The 20,137-nt window shown below is 38.3% G+C and overlaps 1 protein-coding gene across 1 annotated transcript in view; it reads right to left on the bottom strand.

Annotated features, from left to right (window-relative positions):
* LOC128642670 (deoxyribonuclease gamma-like) overlaps nucleotides 1-20,137 on the bottom strand; it is a 40,313-nt gene that overhangs the window by 7,838 nt on the left and 12,338 nt on the right. The window contains exons 5-6 of the mRNA XM_053695452.1: nucleotides 5,885-5,997; nucleotides 3,343-3,500 (exon numbers count right to left, since the gene is read on the bottom strand). Coding sequence (XP_053551427.1) covers nucleotides 3,343-3,500; nucleotides 5,885-5,997 — 271 coding nt within the window. The remainder of the gene's footprint in view (nucleotides 1-3,342; nucleotides 3,501-5,884; nucleotides 5,998-20,137) is intronic.

Genomic DNA, 20,137 nt, shown 5'->3' with positions numbered 1-20,137 from the left:
AAGTGTTAATTCTATAAAGTTAAAACATTTACCATCCTAACAATCATATTTTAGTTGTGTGCAATTTTCATAGTGTACAAATGTCATTTGCCAAAACCCAATTTCCGGTGTACAGTGTCTTGAACTTAAATAGGACATGACACCTAACATTTTTCTTTTATGATTTAATTCTGCATACAGTTTTAAACACATTTCCAATTTACTACTGTTATCTAAATTGCTTCATTCTCTTGGTATCCTTTGTTGAAGGACTAGCACTACTAGGAGTTAGCTGAACTCATTGGGTAAATCAATAAAGAGAGATATATAAATGCAGCCCCCAATCGGCAGTTAGCTCCCAGTAGAGTTTTGCTGCTTCTGAGCCTAGCTTTGTATGCTTTTAACCCTTTAATGACCAGCGACTTACCCTGTACGTCACTGGTCTTTCTTTGGGGGTTGCTTTTTTTGTAGCGCGATCTCGCCGTCAGCAGGAGGGAGGGTGTAATAGTGCAGTGTTGCCGCTTGCGGCAAGACCTGCGCTATTATAAACAGAGAATCTCTTAACGCCCTGAGTACATCGCGGTCATCTAGGGGTTAAGCAAAGGATACCAAGCGACTAAAGCAAATTAGATAATATAAGTACATTGGAAAGGTTTTTAAATTTGTGTGCTCTTTTTGAGCCATGGAAGATTAATATTGACTTTACTATCACTTTAGGCAGCTTTTTGTTAAATTTATACCTTTAAAGGGACATTAAACACTAAATACATGCTAGACAGAATGATGCATTCAAAGAAAAGATTAGTCCATGACTAACATGTAGATGTATTTTTTAAAGTTTCATTAGTTGTTTAAAAAGTGACAAAATAAGTGTAAAGTTTTAGTGTCTATAAAACACTGGGAGCTGCCATGTTGTAACTTGTGTTACCTTCTCTGCTGTGGCCAATTAGAGACAGTTATACATAGGTCATTACAGTGTGCAGCCAATGGTTGTGCTGGATTTAACAGTGTTCTGCACTTCCATTTCTAACAGGAACTGAAAAGCTCACAATTTCAGAATGGAATTACAGGCAAAGAGGACAAAATAAATAATGAAAGTATATTGCAGAGTTGTTTTATTATATACAATTTATCATTTTATATAACCATCTCAAAGTGTTTAATGCCCCTTTAATAGTTATATTTTGGACAAATAAAAGGGATTAAATTCTGAAAGAAATTCCAGTCCGTTTAAAGATCAGCCAATATGAGAGAAATGCCTATCTCTAAAAAACCCTAAGAATACCTCCAATATCTCATACTATAAGAGGGCTTTTCAGGCTAGATCAGGGGTGGTTCTAGACTGTAAAATGTGGGGTACAAAAAAATGACATTGAAGATGCAGGAGGGTATTGTGAGGTGACCCAATCTTCTACTGCTTTTATGTAGCATTTGTATTTAAATCCTTTTTATCTTTTATTTGCATACCCTCATTTTAAGAGAGCCCTTTCTGGACATTATACAGACATCCCAACCTGCAAAAACTCATTTCAGGGAGATGGCTTCACCCGCTACTGCGCCGCCCCCCCCCCCCAGTTATATATTGGACACCTTGAAACCCTAAATAAGATAGAGACTTATCATTAAAGTAGCTTCCCACTAAAGTCACATTAAAAAAGTAGTTTTATTGCAAAACCACATACAACAAACCTATTTTCCAGTGATCGTACGCTTGTTGAATGCTTAAAGGGACACTGAACCCAAATTTTTTCTTTCGTGATTCAGCTAGAGCATGACATTTTAAGCAACTTTCTAATTTACTCCTATTATCAAATTTTCATAATTCTCTTGGTATCTTTGAAATGCAAGAATGTAAGTTTAAATGCCGGCCCATTTTTGGTGAACAACCTAGGTTGTCCTTGCTGATTGGTGGATAAATTCATCCACCAATCAAAAACTGCTGTCCAGAGTTCTGAACCAAGAAAAAAGCTTAGATGCCTTTTTTTTCAAATAAAGATATCAAGAGAATGAAGAAACATTGATAATAGGAGTAAATTAGAAAGTTGTTTAAAATCGCATGCTCTATCTGAATCATAAAAGAAAAAAATTTGGGTTTAGTGTCCCTTTAAATATTTTAGAATACAAAGTTTAATTACGTGCAGTAAATAAGATAGTATTTGTGTTTTATTTTATTAGAATAAGTGGGGGCTTTTTGGTTACTGATGAATGCTTTAAGGGTTCTATAACGTCCCAGCAAATAAAGGCAGCCTTAAAGAATCACTTTTCCGGATTTCAGCCACATTGGATCATGGTACTTGGAGTTTCAGGGAGATTGCATTCCATTTGCTGCCATCAGGGAGGCGCTATTAGAATCAGGGAGACTCTGGATGTCTACATTTGCAAAATCTGAGCTGGCAACCACATAACTGAAAAAGGAGCTGCTTGTGTGTGACCATGAGTCATCCTTCCCTCAAGATTAGTCTGTGCCAGACAACCTTCCTGTACAAATATGGTGGGATGTTTTTATGTACAGTAACACTGTGGCAGCCATCTTGGAATCCCTGTCACCATATTGTATAGGGCTAGGCAAATTCATATACTTTCTTTAAATTTTGATACTTTTTTTTCCTCAGGAGATGCACAGAGGGGGCTAGGCATGATGTCTCTACCTGAAAACCCATATAATTTATTTTCATCATTTCTCTTGAGTTTGCATTTGGCTCCTGCAACTACATATATGCATATTATAACCAATCATCGCCGTGTCGTTCTTAGGAGTTGTAATGTGTTTCTGCTCCCGAGTGTATTTTCTGTTGTCATTTAAAACGGACACCTTGTGACATAACACTGTTGTATATTTTGTATGACACTTTTTCTTTTATAAATCAAGTTTCCAAAATTCAAGAGATCATATGTGGCAGCTAATATAACTTTTTATTTTAAAATATATCCATGTGCCATGGTTGCAGAATATTTTATAGTGTTTAAAAGAAGGCTTAAAATGTTATTGTTTAAAGGGACAGTAAATTTATAATTAGACATTCATGATTTAGACAGAGCATACAATTTTAAACAACTTTCAAATTTACTTCTATTATTTAATTTTCTTCCTTCTTTTGTTATCCTTTGCTTAAAGGTTTATCTAGGTAAGCTCATGGGCAGCAAATAACCTAGGTTCTAGCTGCTGATTGGTGGCTACACACATATATATATATATATATATGTGTGTGTGTTCAGTTAGAAACCAGTAGTGCATTGCTGCTCCTTCAACAAATGATACCAAGAGAATGAAGCAAATTTGATAAAATCATTTTGTGTTTCATGTCCCTTTAAATGACATTTGAGTTGTCTTTTTAGACTGTATGTATCATTTAGCTTTGTTACCTGTCATAAGCACAGCGAGACTTGTGGCTCACTGTGGTGTCATCTTTGTCCCCAATTAACCAATGAAACGTGTCACTGCTCCTCATTTTAATGCGTTTCCACTGCTCTATTGTCACATAGCCACACGATGCATTGAGATCCCCAAGCAGCATAATATTCTAGGAACAAAATGTTGAGACATCTGAGTACAGCACGGATACATTTACAGTACGCATTGTGTTAATATGGTCTAAAACTGGAACTCAATCTTTTACGAAGCCTAATTGCTGCCCTCCATATGGAGTGAAAGAGAAAGACCTATTAGAACAAATTAATTATTAATCAGTAGTATTGCATTACCTATCTATTAACTATCCATCAATATATATGAAATGAAAAGGAGCAATGTGCAGTTATCATTTTTTAAAGGGGTATGAAACCGAATATTTTACTTCACTCTCTTGGTATCCTTTATTGAAGAACATACCTATTTATGCTCAGGAGTGTGCACATGTTTGGAGTACGGTATGGCAGCCGTTTTGCATCAAAGGTTTTAACAATGTACTACAAACCTTGCTGGCATGTAGTACTCAAAAGTGTATAGGTTTGTTAACTGCTGCAATATAGTGCTTCAAACATGTGCACGCTCCTGAGCCCACTTAGGTTTTGTCTTTAACAAAGGATATCAGGAGAATTAAGTAATTTTGATAACATTGGAAAGTCTTTTTAAAATTGTACTCTCTATGTGATTTATAAAAGAAACATTTCAGGTCTCGTGCCTTAGAAATCAAATAAAAGAGGTAATTTTTTAAATAGTTTAGTTGAAAATAAAAGAAAAATCATGAAAAGTTAAAGGTATAGAAAGGTCAAAATTTAAATTTGCATGGGTGCATTTCAGTTTAAAATAGAAGCATTTTTGCAATACACTTCAATAAGCAAAAATGCTTCTAATGAAAGCTATTACTGTTTTTTAGTGGCATACGCACATAGCCTGGCAGTGGCATACGCAGTGAGGCTGCTTACTGTTTCAGTTGCGCAAATAGTGTAGCGAGTTGCGTGTGTGCGTAGTTGCACTTCCAGGCTGAGTTACAAGCACGGGAGCGTGCTGTGAGTAAATCGCATAAGGGCGCATGGTGAGGCTCCTATTGGCTGAAAGAGCTGCCAGTCAAATACCACAATAAGAAAATCTGTGAGAGAGGCTGCATTAAAACAGATAACGGAGCCCCACAATAATGCTGTTTTTTAGAAGTTGTATTAATTTTTTAACAAAATAAGCACATCGATATGCTTATGACAAGAGCTTTTAATAATCTAAAGTAATGGAGGTGAATTTATCAACACTTTAGTATAGTTTTTTTGGGGTGTTATTTTGAGGGGTTTAGAATAGGCATAACAGTTTTTTTAATTTTGGTAATTTTTTTCTGTAATGGTATGTTGCTCCCCCCCGTAATTCTGTATTGTTAGGTTATTTTATTTTTCAGGTAAGTTTTAGTTTTTTTAAGGTGTGATACGTGCGCTACCCGACGCGTGCAAAGAGCACAAGGCGAGCAGAGTTAGTGTGTGAGAGAGAGCGGCAATTACAGCTCCACTCATAGGGCTCCATTTATTAAGCAGCGGATTCTACTTCGGAGTGCCATCGTTTCAGTTAACGGAAGTTAAGAAGCAGCGGTCGTAAGATCGCTGCTCCTTAACTTCTCTGCCACCTTTTAGGTGGCGGACTGAAATCATTGCGATCTGATCGGGATGATTGACGACCAATGCTAGCGACATTGCACAAGCATTTCACCAGATGTATGCTGTCGGCATTTAGAGAGGTCGAACGGACATGATTCACTATAGCGAATCCTGTCCGCTCGCCTCTTAATAAATCTACCCCATAATCTAGTCCTCAATTTGTTAATTGCTTACATAAGTACAAGCCCCACTGGTGCTCTGAGCAACTGCATTATATAAAATGCTGGTGCACTGAGAATATCTAGCTATGCTTCACATGCACGTGCAGAGAAAAATTTTAAAACTAAAAAAGTGATAACATTTACTAGAAGCATTTTTGCCAGTACATGTATGTTGCTATTCAAAGATGTAATTCATCTTTGTGCATTTACATTTTGACTAGAATGTCCCTTGAAAAACAAAATATAACAAAACATTAATTAATTTTAGAATGTTTTATTTTATTATTGCTGTATTTTTGGCCAATACCTAAGTGTTTAATTCCTACAAATGTGCTAAACAATTAGTTCAAGTTACCTCCAATGCATTTCAACTGAACACAGCAAGTGAGCCAATCAGTGGTGGCATATGTGAATAGCAGCCAATCCCTCAGGACTGGCAGTGCATTGCTACTCTGGAGCAGAATTTAACTTTTTCTTATTGGTGCTTGATGTCCCTTGCAAATTTCATCTAAATTCATTATTGTTGGCTAACACAGTGTCATCCATTTTCTTTTCATACCCCCTAAATGACCCAAATGTTGTAAAATGCAGTGAGTGCACAATGTGCATTTTATTATCTTCTTTTCTTACAAATATAAAATTGTGATTTTTTTAAATTTCTCACCCACCTCTGTTCGCCACAATCCTTTGACTTCCAGCACAACCTCTAGGAGTTTGTTAATTTCCTTTGCAGCATCTCTAGGGCAGGTATGATGAGATATAAGCACAAAGTCCTTGATGGCTGGTAAAGCAGAGATATGTTATGGTGAGCTGTATCCTAAGTACAGTATCCTGCAGCAAGAGCCCTGATCACAATCTGATGGCTAAAATGATATCCTAAGGTTGTGTTGCCCTTGACATCCTGGTATGACATAGTCGTGGTTGACACTCTTGATGCTAGGAGAGTCTGCCAATACTGGGGTAAGCTTAGGGTTGGGTCGGCTCAAGACATTGTGCTGCCTGGGTCCAAAAATAAAATGAACCCCCCCACCAAGGAGACTAAACTCAACCATAGTCAACGGTCTCGAAGATTTAAGTTCAGCAAATGAAAGATAAATCATAAAACCCTTCTCTATTACAAATATGTGCATTCAGTCATAATGAAAATTACAACACAACTATGATATCAGTGTAGTGATCAAAATAAAATAAAAAAGTGAACATTGTGAATTTAGTGAAAATATTTACAGTATATGTAAATGGATATGTCCCACTCCCGTCTCCAAGACTTCTCACGTGCTACTCCTGTCCTCTGGAACTCTCTACCCATCTCCAGAAGACTGTCTCGAAACTTGTATAGCTTCAGAAACTCCTTGAAAACCCACCTGTTCAGAGAGGCTTACCATCTCTCTTCCATCTCTCATCCTAACCAAAATAATTCTTGAACTGCCTGACTCACTGCTGCAACTACAATCCATGTGACAAGCTACCCCAACCTTATGTCTCTACACCCTCAACCTGTAGACTGTGAGCTCTCCAGAGCAGGGCCCTCTTCCTACTGTACTACATTTGTTTAGTTGGTTATGTTTTGTATATTATCACAAACCCTTGTCATTGTATACACCTATATTTGTACCCAGCGCTACAGAATTTTGCGGCCCTATACAAATAAATAATAATAATAATAATATACTGTCCCAGATTTCTCCTCGAGCTCTTCTTATGTTTCCAACAAAACACCTCAGAAAGAAGAAAGACGGAGACAATAGTGTAATCCTAATAGGAGAACCAACTGCAAAATTCAGTTTTTCATTACTGACGTGGTTCTGAGCTTTTACCGAGATCTATGGTTTTGGGGCAATGTTACGATAGGCACACAACCAGTCTCACCTCCGGTGTATCGTCAAATATATTTATTTTGTTAAAATAATACCAATTCTCTTACAGGCACATCAGGTAACAAATGGTACATATATTGTATCACAATCCCCAAAAATATTTTGAGGACAAAACAATATGTCTTAATACCCAAATGTCCCTTCACTTGGCCCAGGATTGATAAATGCTCGGTGCTCCGACACGTGTTTCGCCTTTCCTGGCTTTTTCAAGGATCCAGGAAAAGCCTAAACATGAAGACAAAACTAGAGGATGCATGATAGAGATGCAATGCTAGATATTGAGGCTGTGTGACACACTGGTAGAACTATATTGTGGATAATTGGGGCTATAGCAGACAAACATCAAATGTAGAGGATGCATGAGAGAAAGACACAACTAGATATATATGATGCATGACAGACAGCCAGCACAAGATGTAGAGGATGAATGACAGACAGCCAACACTAGATGTAGACGATGCATGACAGACAGCCAACATAAGATGTAGAGGATGCATGATGTTGCAAGAGATGTAGATGTAGAGGATGAATGACAGACAACCAACACTAGATGTAGAGGATGCATGACAAACAAACAACTCTAGATGTAGAGGATGCATGACAAACAAACAACACTAGATGTAGATGATGCATGACAGACAACACTAAATGTTGATGATGCATGACAGACAACCAACACTAGATGTAGATGATGCATGACAGACAACACTAAATGTTGATGATGCATGACAGACAACCAACACTAGATGAAGATGATGCATGACAGACAGCCAACACTAGATGTAGAGGATGCATGACAGACAGCCAATATTAGATGTAGAGGATGCATGACAGACAGCCAACACTAGATGTAGAGGATGCAGGACATATAACCAATACTAGATGTAGATGATGCATGACAGACAACCAACACTAGATGTAGATGATGCATGACAGACAGCCAACACTAGAAGTAGAGGATGCGTGACAGACAGCTAGCAGTAGATGTAGAGGATGCATGACAGATATGCAACACTAGATGTAGATGATGCATGACAGACAACCAACACTAGATGTAGATAAAGCATGATAGACAGACAGACAACACTAGATGTGGATGATGCATGACAGACAGCCAACACTAGATGTAGAGGATGCATGACAGACAGATAGCCAACAGTAGATGTAGAGGATGCATGACAGACATACAACACTAGATGTAGAAGATGCATGACAGACAGACAGCCAACATTATATGTAGAGGATGCAAGACAGACAGACAACACTAGATGTAGAGGATGCATGACAGACAGACAACACTAGATGTAGAGAATGCATGACAGACAGAAAACACTAGATGTAGAGAATGCATGACAGACAGACAACACAAGATGTAGAGGATGCATGACAGACAGCCAACACAAGATGTAGAGGATGCATGGTGTTGCAAGAGACATGTTGCTTTCATTTTAAATTGCAGCTTAACTATTGCTGCCTAACTTTTCTTACATCAGCTGTCTTACCAGTCATATGACGTTTTAATTAAAAATATTCTACAATTAATATTTTTTTAAACATTTTGTGGGGCCATACTAGTAATTAAGCACAGTATGCAGGTACCTATTCACACATTTACACTTAAGCAGGATAAGTAGATTTATAACTGCAACCAAAAAAAATATTTTTTTTTGGAATATATTTCAAAGGGACTTTCTGCAAATGAATGACTGACTAGGAGTTGTCACACAACATTAACATCCATGACTGCCGATAAAGGGTCAGATTACAAGTGGAGCTGTATTCAACTCTCCTGCTCGCACGCTAACTCCGCTAAAATTAAGCTTTTTGTGCACGTTGGGTAGAGCTCGTATTACAAGTTTAAAGTAAAAAGTTTTTCGCTTGCACGCTAAACCGTTGCGCACAAAAAGCCAAAGTTAGAATATTGTGACCACTTTAACGTATTCCCCAATAGAAGTCAATGGAGTAAAAAAGTGGGGGGGAAAACCCTACACCCTACTCGCGTGCAAACCCGATCACATATTCTCAAGTGCACTAACCCGACATGAAAATATAAATATTTCACATTCCAATGTTCTTCACATAGAAGAGGATGCATGACAGACAACCAACTGTAGATGTAGAGGATGCATGACAGACAGACAACACTAGATGTAGATGATGCATGACAGACAACCAACACTAGATGTAGAGGATACATGACAGACAGAAAACACTAGATGTAGAGGATGCATGACAGACAGACAACACTAGATGTAGAGGATGAATGACAGACAGACAACACAAGATGTAAAGGATGCATGACAGACAGAAAACACTAGATTTAGACAATGCATGACAGACAACCAACACTAGATGTAGATGATGCATGACAGACAACCAACACTAGATGTAGAGGATACATGACAGACAGACAACACTAGATGTAGAGGATACATGACAGAGAGACAACACTAGATGTAGAGGATGAATGACAGACAACCAACACTAGATGTAGAGGATCCATGACAGACAGACAACACTAGATGTAGAGGATGAATGACAGACAGACAACACAAGATGTAGAGGATGCATGACAGATAGAAAACACTAGATATAGACGATGCATGACAGACAACCAACTCTAGATGTAGAGGATGCATGACAGACAACCAACACTAGATGTAGATAATGCATGACAGACCGACAAAACTAGATGTAGAGGATGAATGACAGACAACCAACACTAGATGTAGAGGATGCATGACAAACAACCAACACTAGATGTAGATGATGCATGGCAGACCGACAACACTAGATGTAGAGGATGAATGACAGACAACCAATACTAGATGTAGAGGATGCATGACAACCAACACTAGATGTAGAGGATGCATGACAGACAACCAACACTAGATGTAGATGATGTATGACAGACCGACAACACTAGATGTAGAGGATGCAGGACAGATAACCAATACTAGATGTAGATGATGCATGACAGACAGACAGCCAATAGTAGATGTAGAGGATGCATGACAGACAACCAACACTAGATGTAGATGATGCATGACATACAGACAACACTAGATGTAGATGATGCATGATAGACAGACAACACTAGATGTATAGGATGTATGACAGACAGACAACCAACACTAGATGTAGATGATGCATGACAGACAATACTAGATGTAGAGGATGCATGACAGACAACACTAGATGTAGAGGATGCATGACAGAGAACCAACACTAGATGTAGATGATGCATGACAGACAGACAACACTAGATGTAGATGATGCATGACAGACAGACAACACTAGATATAGAGGATGCATGACAGACAGACAACACTAGATGTAGATGATGCATGACAGACAGACAACAATAGATGTAGATGATGCATGACAGACAGACACCACTAGATGTAGAGGATGCATGCCAGACATACAGACAACACTAGATGTAGATGATGCATGACAGACAACCAACACTAGATGTAGATGATGCATGACAGACAGACAACACTAGGTGTAGATGATGCATGACAGACAATACTAGATGTAGAGGATGCATGACAGACAGACAACACTAGATGTAGAGGATGCATGACAGAGAACCAACACTAGATGTAGATGATGCATGACAGACAGACAACACTAGATGTAGATGATGCATGACAGACAGACAACACTAGATATAGAGGATGCATGACAGACAGACAACACTAGATGTAGATGATGCATGACAGACAGACAACAATAGATGTAGATGATGCATGACAGACAGACAACACTAGATGTAGAGGATGCATGCCAGACATACAACACTAGATGTAGAGGATGCATGACAGAGAACCAACACTAGATGTAGATTATGCATGACAGACAGACAACACTAGATGTAGATGATGCATGACAGACAGACAACACTAGGTGTAGATGATGCATGACAGACAGACAGACAACACTAGATGTAGAGGATGCATGACAGACAACCAACACTAGATGTAGATGATGCATGACAGACAGACAACACTAGATGTAGATGATGCATGACAGACAGACAACACTAGATGTAGATGATGCATGACAAACAAACAACACTAGATGTAGATGATGCATGACAGACAGACAACACTAGATGTAGAGGATGCATGACAGACAGACATCACTAGATGTAGATGATGCATGACAGACAGACAACACTAGATGTAGATGATACATGACAGACAGACAACACTAGATGTAGATGATGCATGACAGACAGACAACACTAGATGTAGATGATGCATGCCAAACAAACAACACTAGATGTAGATGATGCATGACAGACAGACAACACTAGATGTAGAGGATGCATGACAGACAGACATCACTAGATGTAGATGATGCATGACAGACAGACAACACTAGATGTAGATGATACATGACAGACAGACAACACTAGATGTAGAGGATGCATGACAGACAGACAACACTAGATGCAGATGATGCATGACAGACAACCAACGCTAGATGTAGATGATGCATGATAGACAGACAACGCTAGATGTAGAGGATGCATGACAGACAACACTAGATGTAGATGATGCATAAAAGACAGACAACACTAGATGTAGATGATGCATGACAGACAACCAACACTAGATGTAGATGATGCATGACAGACAGATAACACTAGATGTAGAGGATGCATGACAGACAACCAACACTAGATGTAGATGATGCATGCCAGACAGACAGACAACACTAGATGTAGATGATGCATGACAGACAGACAACACTAGATGTAGAGGATACATGACAGACAGACAACACTAGATGTAGATGATGCATGACAGACAGACAACACTAGATGTAGATGATGAATGACAGACAACACTAGATGTAGAGGATGCATGACAGACAGACAACACTAGATGTAGAGGATGCATGACAGACAGACAACACAAGATGTAGATGATGCATGACAGACAACCAACACTAGATGTAGAGGATGCATGACAGACAGACAGCCAACAGTAGATTTAGATGATGCCTGACAGACAGACAACACTAGATGTAGAGGATGCATGACAGACAACACAAGATGTAGATGATGCATGACAGACAACCAACACTAATTGTAGATGATGCATGGCAGACAGACAACATTAGATGTAGATGATGCATGACAGACAGACAGCTAACAGTAGATGTAGAGGATGCATGACAGACAGACAGACAACACCTGATGTAGAGGATGCATAACAGACAGACAACACTAGATGTAGATAATGCATGACAGACAGACAACACAAGATGTAGAGGATGCATGACAGACAGACAACACTAGATGTAGAGGATGCATGACAGACAATCAACACAAGATGTAGAGGATGCATGACAGACAGACAACACTAGATTTAGATGATGCATGACAGACAGCCAACACTAGATGTAGAGGATGCATGACAGACAGCCAACACTAGATGTAGAGTATGCATGACAGACAATCAACACAAGATGTTGTAGCAACTGGTACACTTTTGTATTAAGGGTTTGAAATATAACAAAAATCCTTCAATAAATAAAGGATGTGTTTCTCTTTTGTAAACTAAGCAGGTAATGGTAGTTTAAATTACCTGAATAGATACTGTGAGATTGTTACTTTTGAAATCTTTTAGTAAATAACATAAAGGTTTGAGACAGCTGAGTAGGTATAACTTTTAGTCAGGTAGAATTAATATTGAGATAGCAATTCCAAGGTATTGAAGTCAAAACCTGTCTTCACGCACACACACAGACATTCTAAAATATATACAGTTCCAAGCAATCCAAACCACACAAACAATATATCATAATTGGATGTTCCAAACTTTACTGATAGTAGTGAGCAGAGTTTGTTGCGGTTTTATATGGCACAACTTATACTGAATTAGGAACGTAAGTATAACATTGCTGCACAGAGTAAGTCAGTTCAAACGTGAGGTAAATTAGAGGATATAAAGCAAGGTAAGTATTATCCAGATAGCCAACATACAATACCCCACAAGATCCGATAAGAGCAGAGCTAAGCAGTGACCGCCGATGGCGGTGAGAAGCTGTGTGTGCGCGGCTTGGTTTCCGGAACGCTGAGGATGTAGATCCGGATGCGTATGAATCTGAAGACGATGTCAGGTAGAAAATCCTCAAGGGAATCAGCTGTATCTACAATTAGCAAGTAGGAATGGCACAAGGAAGCAAACGTAACTGTGAGCTTCAATATTCAGGCAATGAGTGTTGAAAGTTACTGCCCTATAAAGGAAAGTTAATTAGGAGGGAGGGGATAATCCTAAAAGGAATATCACAGATCCCCCCAGTCAAGGAATCACCTCAGGGGATTCCATCCGAGGTTTCTCTGGGTAACGACGGTGAAAAGCAGTAACCAGACGAGGTGCATGTATCTCAGTAGACCTTTGCCAAGAATTTTCCTCCGGACCATAACCTTTCCACTTTATTAAATATTCCAGCTTATGTCGTCTTACTCTGGAATCAAGAATAGACTCAACTTCAAATTCTTCCTGATTCTCCACCAAGATAGGCGGGGGTCTTAGATTAATACCTTGATGGTCTTTAGCAGAATAAGGTTTAATGAGAGACACATGAAATGTGGAATGTATTTTATATGAATCAGGCAAAATGAGTCTAACTGCGTTCTGGTTGATGATCTTATCAATCGTAAAAGGTCCTAAAAATTGATTGGCAAGTTTTTTACATGGTATTTGCAACTTAAGGTTCCTGATGGATAGTAGAACTTGATCACCAATTTGATAAGTGGGACTTGGACTATGATGTTTATCATAGTTACGTTTTTGATAGTCTTTTGCCTTTGAGAGAGAATCCTTCAATTGATCTAACCTTTCTTGTAAAGAATTGGTGAATTCTGTGGCACTAGGTGAGTTTACTTCTTTTCTAGAAAGAGATACGGTATTGGGATTAAATCCATAAGTAGCAAAGAAAGGTGACATTTTAAGAGAAGTGGAAACAGAATTGTTGTAAGAAAATTCTGCCATGGGGATATAATCAATCCAATCATCTTGTAAGTAGGTAATGAAACACCTAAGATATTGTTCAAGGGTTTGATTCGTTCTTTCTGTAAGTCCATTTGTTTGGGGATGAAATGCAGTAGTGTATCTACTATCTACTTTTAGTAATATGCATAGGGATTTCCAGAAAGAAGAGGTGAATTGTGTACCCCTGTCCGTAATTATTACGGTGGGTAATCCATGTAATCTTACAATTTGATTCAAAAAGGCTGTAGCTGTTGCAAGAGCGGAAGGCAAACCTTTCATAGGTATGAAATGAGCCAGACGCGTTAGATGATCTATTACAACTAGTATGGTAGTGTGATGTTGAGATTTAGGGAGATCAACAATAAAATCCATAGATATGGTCTCCCATGGTTTATCTGGGATAGGCAGAGGTCTTAAGAGGCCTATGGGTTTTTTATGGGAGATCTTGTTTCTAGCACAAACATCACAGTTTGTTATGTATAGGTAAATTGTGTGGTTCATCCCAGGCCACCAGAAATTTCTTCTAGTTAATTCTATGGTTTTTTGGATTCCCAGGTGACCAGCTAAAGTTCCATCATGGGTTTGTTTAAGGATAGTGTTCCTTAAAGATTCAGGAATGAACAACTTCCTTTTGTAATAATATAGTCCCGTCTGTGGATCTTTATCACAAGATCCAGGTATGTTAGGGTCTTTATTTAGAACCTCAAGTATTTCTTGTTCTAGAGAAGATATAACTCCTATGAATCTTTCTTCAGGGATTACAAACTCAGGGTCATCAGACAGATCTTTTTCATACATTCTAGATAAGGCGTCTGCCTTAATATTGAGTTTCCCTGGTTTATATGTAATTAAAAAATTAAACCGGTCTAAAAAGATGGACCAACGGACCTGTCGTGAATTAAGTGTTTTACTTTTCTTTAAGTATTCTAAGTTCTTGTGATCAGTGAAAATTATGAAAGGGAGATTTGAACCTTCAAGGAGATGTCTCCAATGTTCCAGTGAACATTTTATTGCCAGTAATTCTTTATCCCCTATAGTATAGTTCTTTTCAGCAGTAGTGAGCATTCTTGAATAGAAGGCTATGGGATGGGTTTCTGTTTTATCTTTATTCTTTTGTGAAAGAATTGCCCCAATACCAGTATTTGAGGCGTCTACTTCAAGAATAAATTGTGTATCAAAGTTGGGTAATGTTAAAACTGGTGCATTAATGAATTGATTCTTTAGAGTCTCAAAAGATAATTGAGCTTCCTTGGTCCAAGTAAATCTCTGTTTCTTACTTGTTAGTTGTGTTAACGGTTTTACAATTAGTGAAAAATCTTTAATAAAACGACGATAAAAATTTGAGAACCCAATGAATCTTTGTAGAGCTTTAACAGTTGTGGGAACTGGCCAATTTACAATTGCAGAAACCTTTTCTGGATCCATCATGATTTTATTTGGTGTTATAATATAACCCAAGAACTTAATTTCTTGAACGTGAAAAGAACATTTCTCAAGCTTAGCGTATAGTTTGTGGTCTTTTAGCCTAGTAAGCACCCAACGTACATGTTTCTCATGATCTTGTAATGTTTTAGAATAAATGAGGATGTCATCCAAATAAATTATAACACATACATCCAATAAATCTCGAAAGATTTCGTTAATAAAATGTTGGAATGTAGCGGGCGCATTACTTAAGCCGAAAGGCATCACATTGTATTGATATAGCCCATAACGTGTTCTAAACGCTGTTTTCCATTCGTCACCTTGTTTGATTCTAATTAAATTATAAGCACCCTTCAAATCAAGTTTAGAATAGATGGTGGCGCCATGTAAGCGTTCAAGAAGCTCAGGAATTAAGGGTAGTGGGTATCTGTTCTTTAAGGTAATATCATTTAGTGCTCTGTAGTCAATAATAGGACGTATCGTCCCATCCTTGTTTTTAACTAAAAACATACCTGCTGCTGCAGGGGAAGTAGAATGTGAAATGAACCCTTTGCGCAGATTATCGTCTAAGTAGGTTCTTACAAAAGCTAGTTCGGTTTGAGAGAGGGGATATATTTTCCCATGTGGAACTTGTGACCCAGGTATTAGATCTATCGGGCAATCGAACTCCCTGTGTGGGGGAAGACTTTCTGCCTCTTTAAGGTCAAAAACCTCTGCCAGATCCTGATAAGGTCTGGGTATCCCATTCTCTAGAGTAGCTATGGTACAGTGTGGGTAACAGGTCTTCAAACAAAAAGAAGAACTTAGTGTTATTTTATTTTGAGACCAGTCTATATTCGGGTTGTGTTTCTGCAACCAGGAAAAGCCCAGAATTATTGTGTGTAATGATATAGGAATTAAATCAAATGAGATATATTCAGTATGACCTTCCTTAGTGGTTATAAGTAAAGGTATAGTGTGATGAGTTATTGGACCTTGTTGTATTAGTGAACCATCTATTAATTTAACAAAGAGAGGTTTTGCTTTACACACAATAGGTATTTTATTATTCTTAACAAAGGTAGTATCTATGTAACTCCGTGAGGCCCCTGAATCAACCAAAGCTTTAGATTGAATGTTTTTCTGGTCCCACTGTAATGAAAAAAACAAAGTCATTTGTGTTTCCAATGTTAGATTAAATAAATGAGTGCTGTGGGTTAGCTTACCCTTCTTTTGCTTCAGAAGTTGAGGACATGAAGAAACAGTATGCTCTTTATGAGCACAGTAGAGACACAAATTTTCCATTCTTCTCCTGGCTTTTTCCTCTGGTGTGAGGGGACCTTTGATGACTCCAATTTCCATAGGCGTAATGGTACTAGGTCTTTCCTGAGTAGAGGTATAGTTAAAGGGACGTTTTGGTATGACATCATAACCTGCTTTTTCAGCCTTTCTTTCACGGAGTCTTCTATCTAAAGTTGTACTGAGTTTTATAAGAGAGAGAAGACTGTCAGGGGCATCCAGGCGGGAGAGTTCGTCTTTTAAGTTTTCTGACAATCCTAAGCGAAATTGAGTACGCAAACTAATCTCATTCCATTGAGAGTCTTCTGCCCACATTTGGAATTCAGTTGTGTATTCCTCAATGGTTCTTTTTCCTTGCTTTAAGGAACGTAATTTTGTATCTGCAGTGATTTGACTGTTGGAATCCTCATATAGGTTTGTGAGTGCTCGAAAAAAATCTTGTAGTGAATCTAGGATAGGATTATTACTTTCAAGAAACCTATTAGCCCATGTTCTTGGTTCCCCTTGTAAAAAGGAAATGGTTGTGCATACTTTGATTCTCTCTGTATGATATGTACGTGGTCTTAGAGAAAAAAGTAGATGGCAGGCATTTTTAAAATCCCTAAACTCATTCCTTTTACCAGTAAATGGTTGGGGATAATGAACATGTGGTTCTGGGCTTTCAGCACTTTTAATAGGCAAACAGTCTTTTAGTAAAGCTCTCAATGCAGCAGTTTCTGCTTGCACTTCAGTTAACCCTTTATTTAAATAGTCTAGTTTTTGATATATATTAGTTAACTCATTCTTTACTTCCTGAGGATTCATGTTAGGTTGTTATATAAATAAACCCTTATTTTTTAGGCCTGAATATTATGTAGCAACTGGTACACTTTTGTATTAAGGGTTTGAAATATAACAAAAATCCTTCAATAAATAAAGGATGTGTTTCTCTTTTGTAAACTAAGCAGGTAATGGTAGTTTAAATTACCTGAATAGATACTGTGAGATTGTTACTTTTGAAATCTTTTAGTAAATAACATAAAGGTTTGAGACAGCTGAGTAGGTATAACTTTTAGTCAGGTAGAATTAATATTGAGATAGCAATTCCAAGGTATTGAAGTCAAAACCTGTCTTCACGCACACACACAGACATTCTAAAATATATACAGTTCCAAGCAATCCAAACCACACAAACAATATATCATAATTGGATGTTCCAAACTTTACTGATAGTAGTGAGCAGAGTTTGTTGCGGTTTTATATGGCACAACTTATACTGAATTAGGAACGTAAGTATAACATTGCTGCACAGAGTAAGTCAGTTCAAACGTGAGGTAAATTAGAGGATATAAAGCAAGGTAAGTATTATCCAGATAGCCAACATACAATACCCCACAAGATCCGATAAGAGCAGAGCTAAGCAGTGACCGCCGATGGCGGTGAGAAGCTGTGTGTGCGCGGCTTGGTTTCCGGAACGCTGAGGATGTAGATCCGGATGCGTATGAATCTGAAGACGATGTCAGGTAGAAAATCCTCAAGGGAATCAGCTGTATCTACAATTAGCAAGTAGGAATGGCACAAGGAAGCAAACGTAACTGTGAGCTTCAATATTCAGGCAATGAGTGTTGAAAGTTACTGCCCTATAAAGGAAAGTTAATTAGGAGGGAGGGGATAATCCTAAAAGGAATATCACAGATGTAGAGGATGCATGACAGACAACACTAGATGTAGAGGATGCATGACAGACAGACAACACTAGATGTAGAGGATGCATGACAGACAGACAACACTAGATATAGAGGATGCATGACAGACAGACAACACAAGATGTAGAGGATGCATGACAGACAGACAACACAAGATGTAGAGGATGCATGACAGACAGACAACACAGGATGTAGAGGATGCAGGATGTAGATGATGCATGATGTTGCAAGAGACATGTTGCTTTCATTTTAAATTGCAGCTTAACTATTGTTGCCTAACTTTTCTTAGATCAGCTGTCTTACCAATCATGACGTGAAAAGATTAGTTTTAATTAAAAATATTCTACAATTATTATTATTTTTTTAACATTTTGTGGGGCCATACTAATCATTAAGCACAGTATGCAGGTACCTATTCACACATTTACACATAAGCAGGATCAGTAGATTTATAACTGCAAACAAAATAATTGTATTAATTTATTTTTCTTTGTAGTTTTTGGAATATATTTTAAAGGGACTTTCTGCATATGAATGACTGACTAGGAGTTGTGATGCAACATAACATCCATGACTGATGATAAAAGGGTCAGATTACAAGTGGAGCTGTATACAACGCTCCCGCTCGCACGCTAACTCCACTAGAATTAAGATTTTTGTGCGTGTCGGGTAGAGCTCATATTACAAGTTTAAAGTAAAAAGTTTTCGCTCACACACTGAACCGATGCGCACAAAAAGCCGAAGTTAGAATATCGCAACTGATTTAACGTATTCCCCCCATGGAAGTCAATAGAGTAAAAAAAGTGAGAAAAAAAACTTACACCCTACTCTCGCGCAAACCCAATCGCATATTCTCAAGTGCACTAACCTGACATGAAAATAGAAATATTTCACATTCCAATGTTCTTCACATAGAAGAAAATATTCTATTTATTCATACATACATATTTCTACATATTCTTCTCTGTGAAAGGCACATGTTGAGCAAAAAGAGGCTGCTTCTTGGGTGGTAACTAGCCATAGAACAAGCTATTATGCTATTGTTCGTTCCCAGGTTGAGGGCTTCTCTCTTTTTATTTATGCAAATTATGACACTTAGGGAAGTCTCCCTAAGTGTGATGCAAGAATCTAGATGTGGACCTGTTGCTCAGTGTGCCTAGAGCAGTGTTTCTCAACAGCCGGGCCGCGGCCCACTACCGGGCCGCGACGGCCCTGCTGGTGGGCCGCGACCCGACATTGCCTCCAGACACTCCCTCTGACAGGCCCGCCTTTACACATCTCCTAAATTTTGGACGGGCCTGTCAGAGTGCCACTGCGCATGTCAGTTTGCGCACTGTGAGCATGTAGCGGCGGGCGGGCGCACTGTGACCGGGTAGAAGCGGCTGGCGGCGTGCAGAGCGTGAAGCATCGGCTCACAGGTAAGTAAGCCCACTGACACCAATTACATAATTACGGCCACTGACACCAATGTATATATTTAGGGCGGCCACTGGACACCAATGTGTATTTGTAAACTGTGTGTGTATATGTATATATATATATATATAGATATATATATATATATATATATATATAGATCCCACTGACACCAATGAATTATAAAATATTAACCCACTGTAAACGATATATATATATTTTATATA

Source organism: Bombina bombina, chromosome 12 (genome assembly GCF_027579735.1).
Source record: "Bombina bombina isolate aBomBom1 chromosome 12, aBomBom1.pri, whole genome shotgun sequence".
In the NCBI taxonomy this organism is placed as follows: domain Eukaryota; kingdom Metazoa; phylum Chordata; class Amphibia; order Anura; family Bombinatoridae; genus Bombina; species Bombina bombina.
Note: the sequence above shows the minus strand (reverse complement) of the source record. Positions and strands in the feature narration are given on the sequence as shown.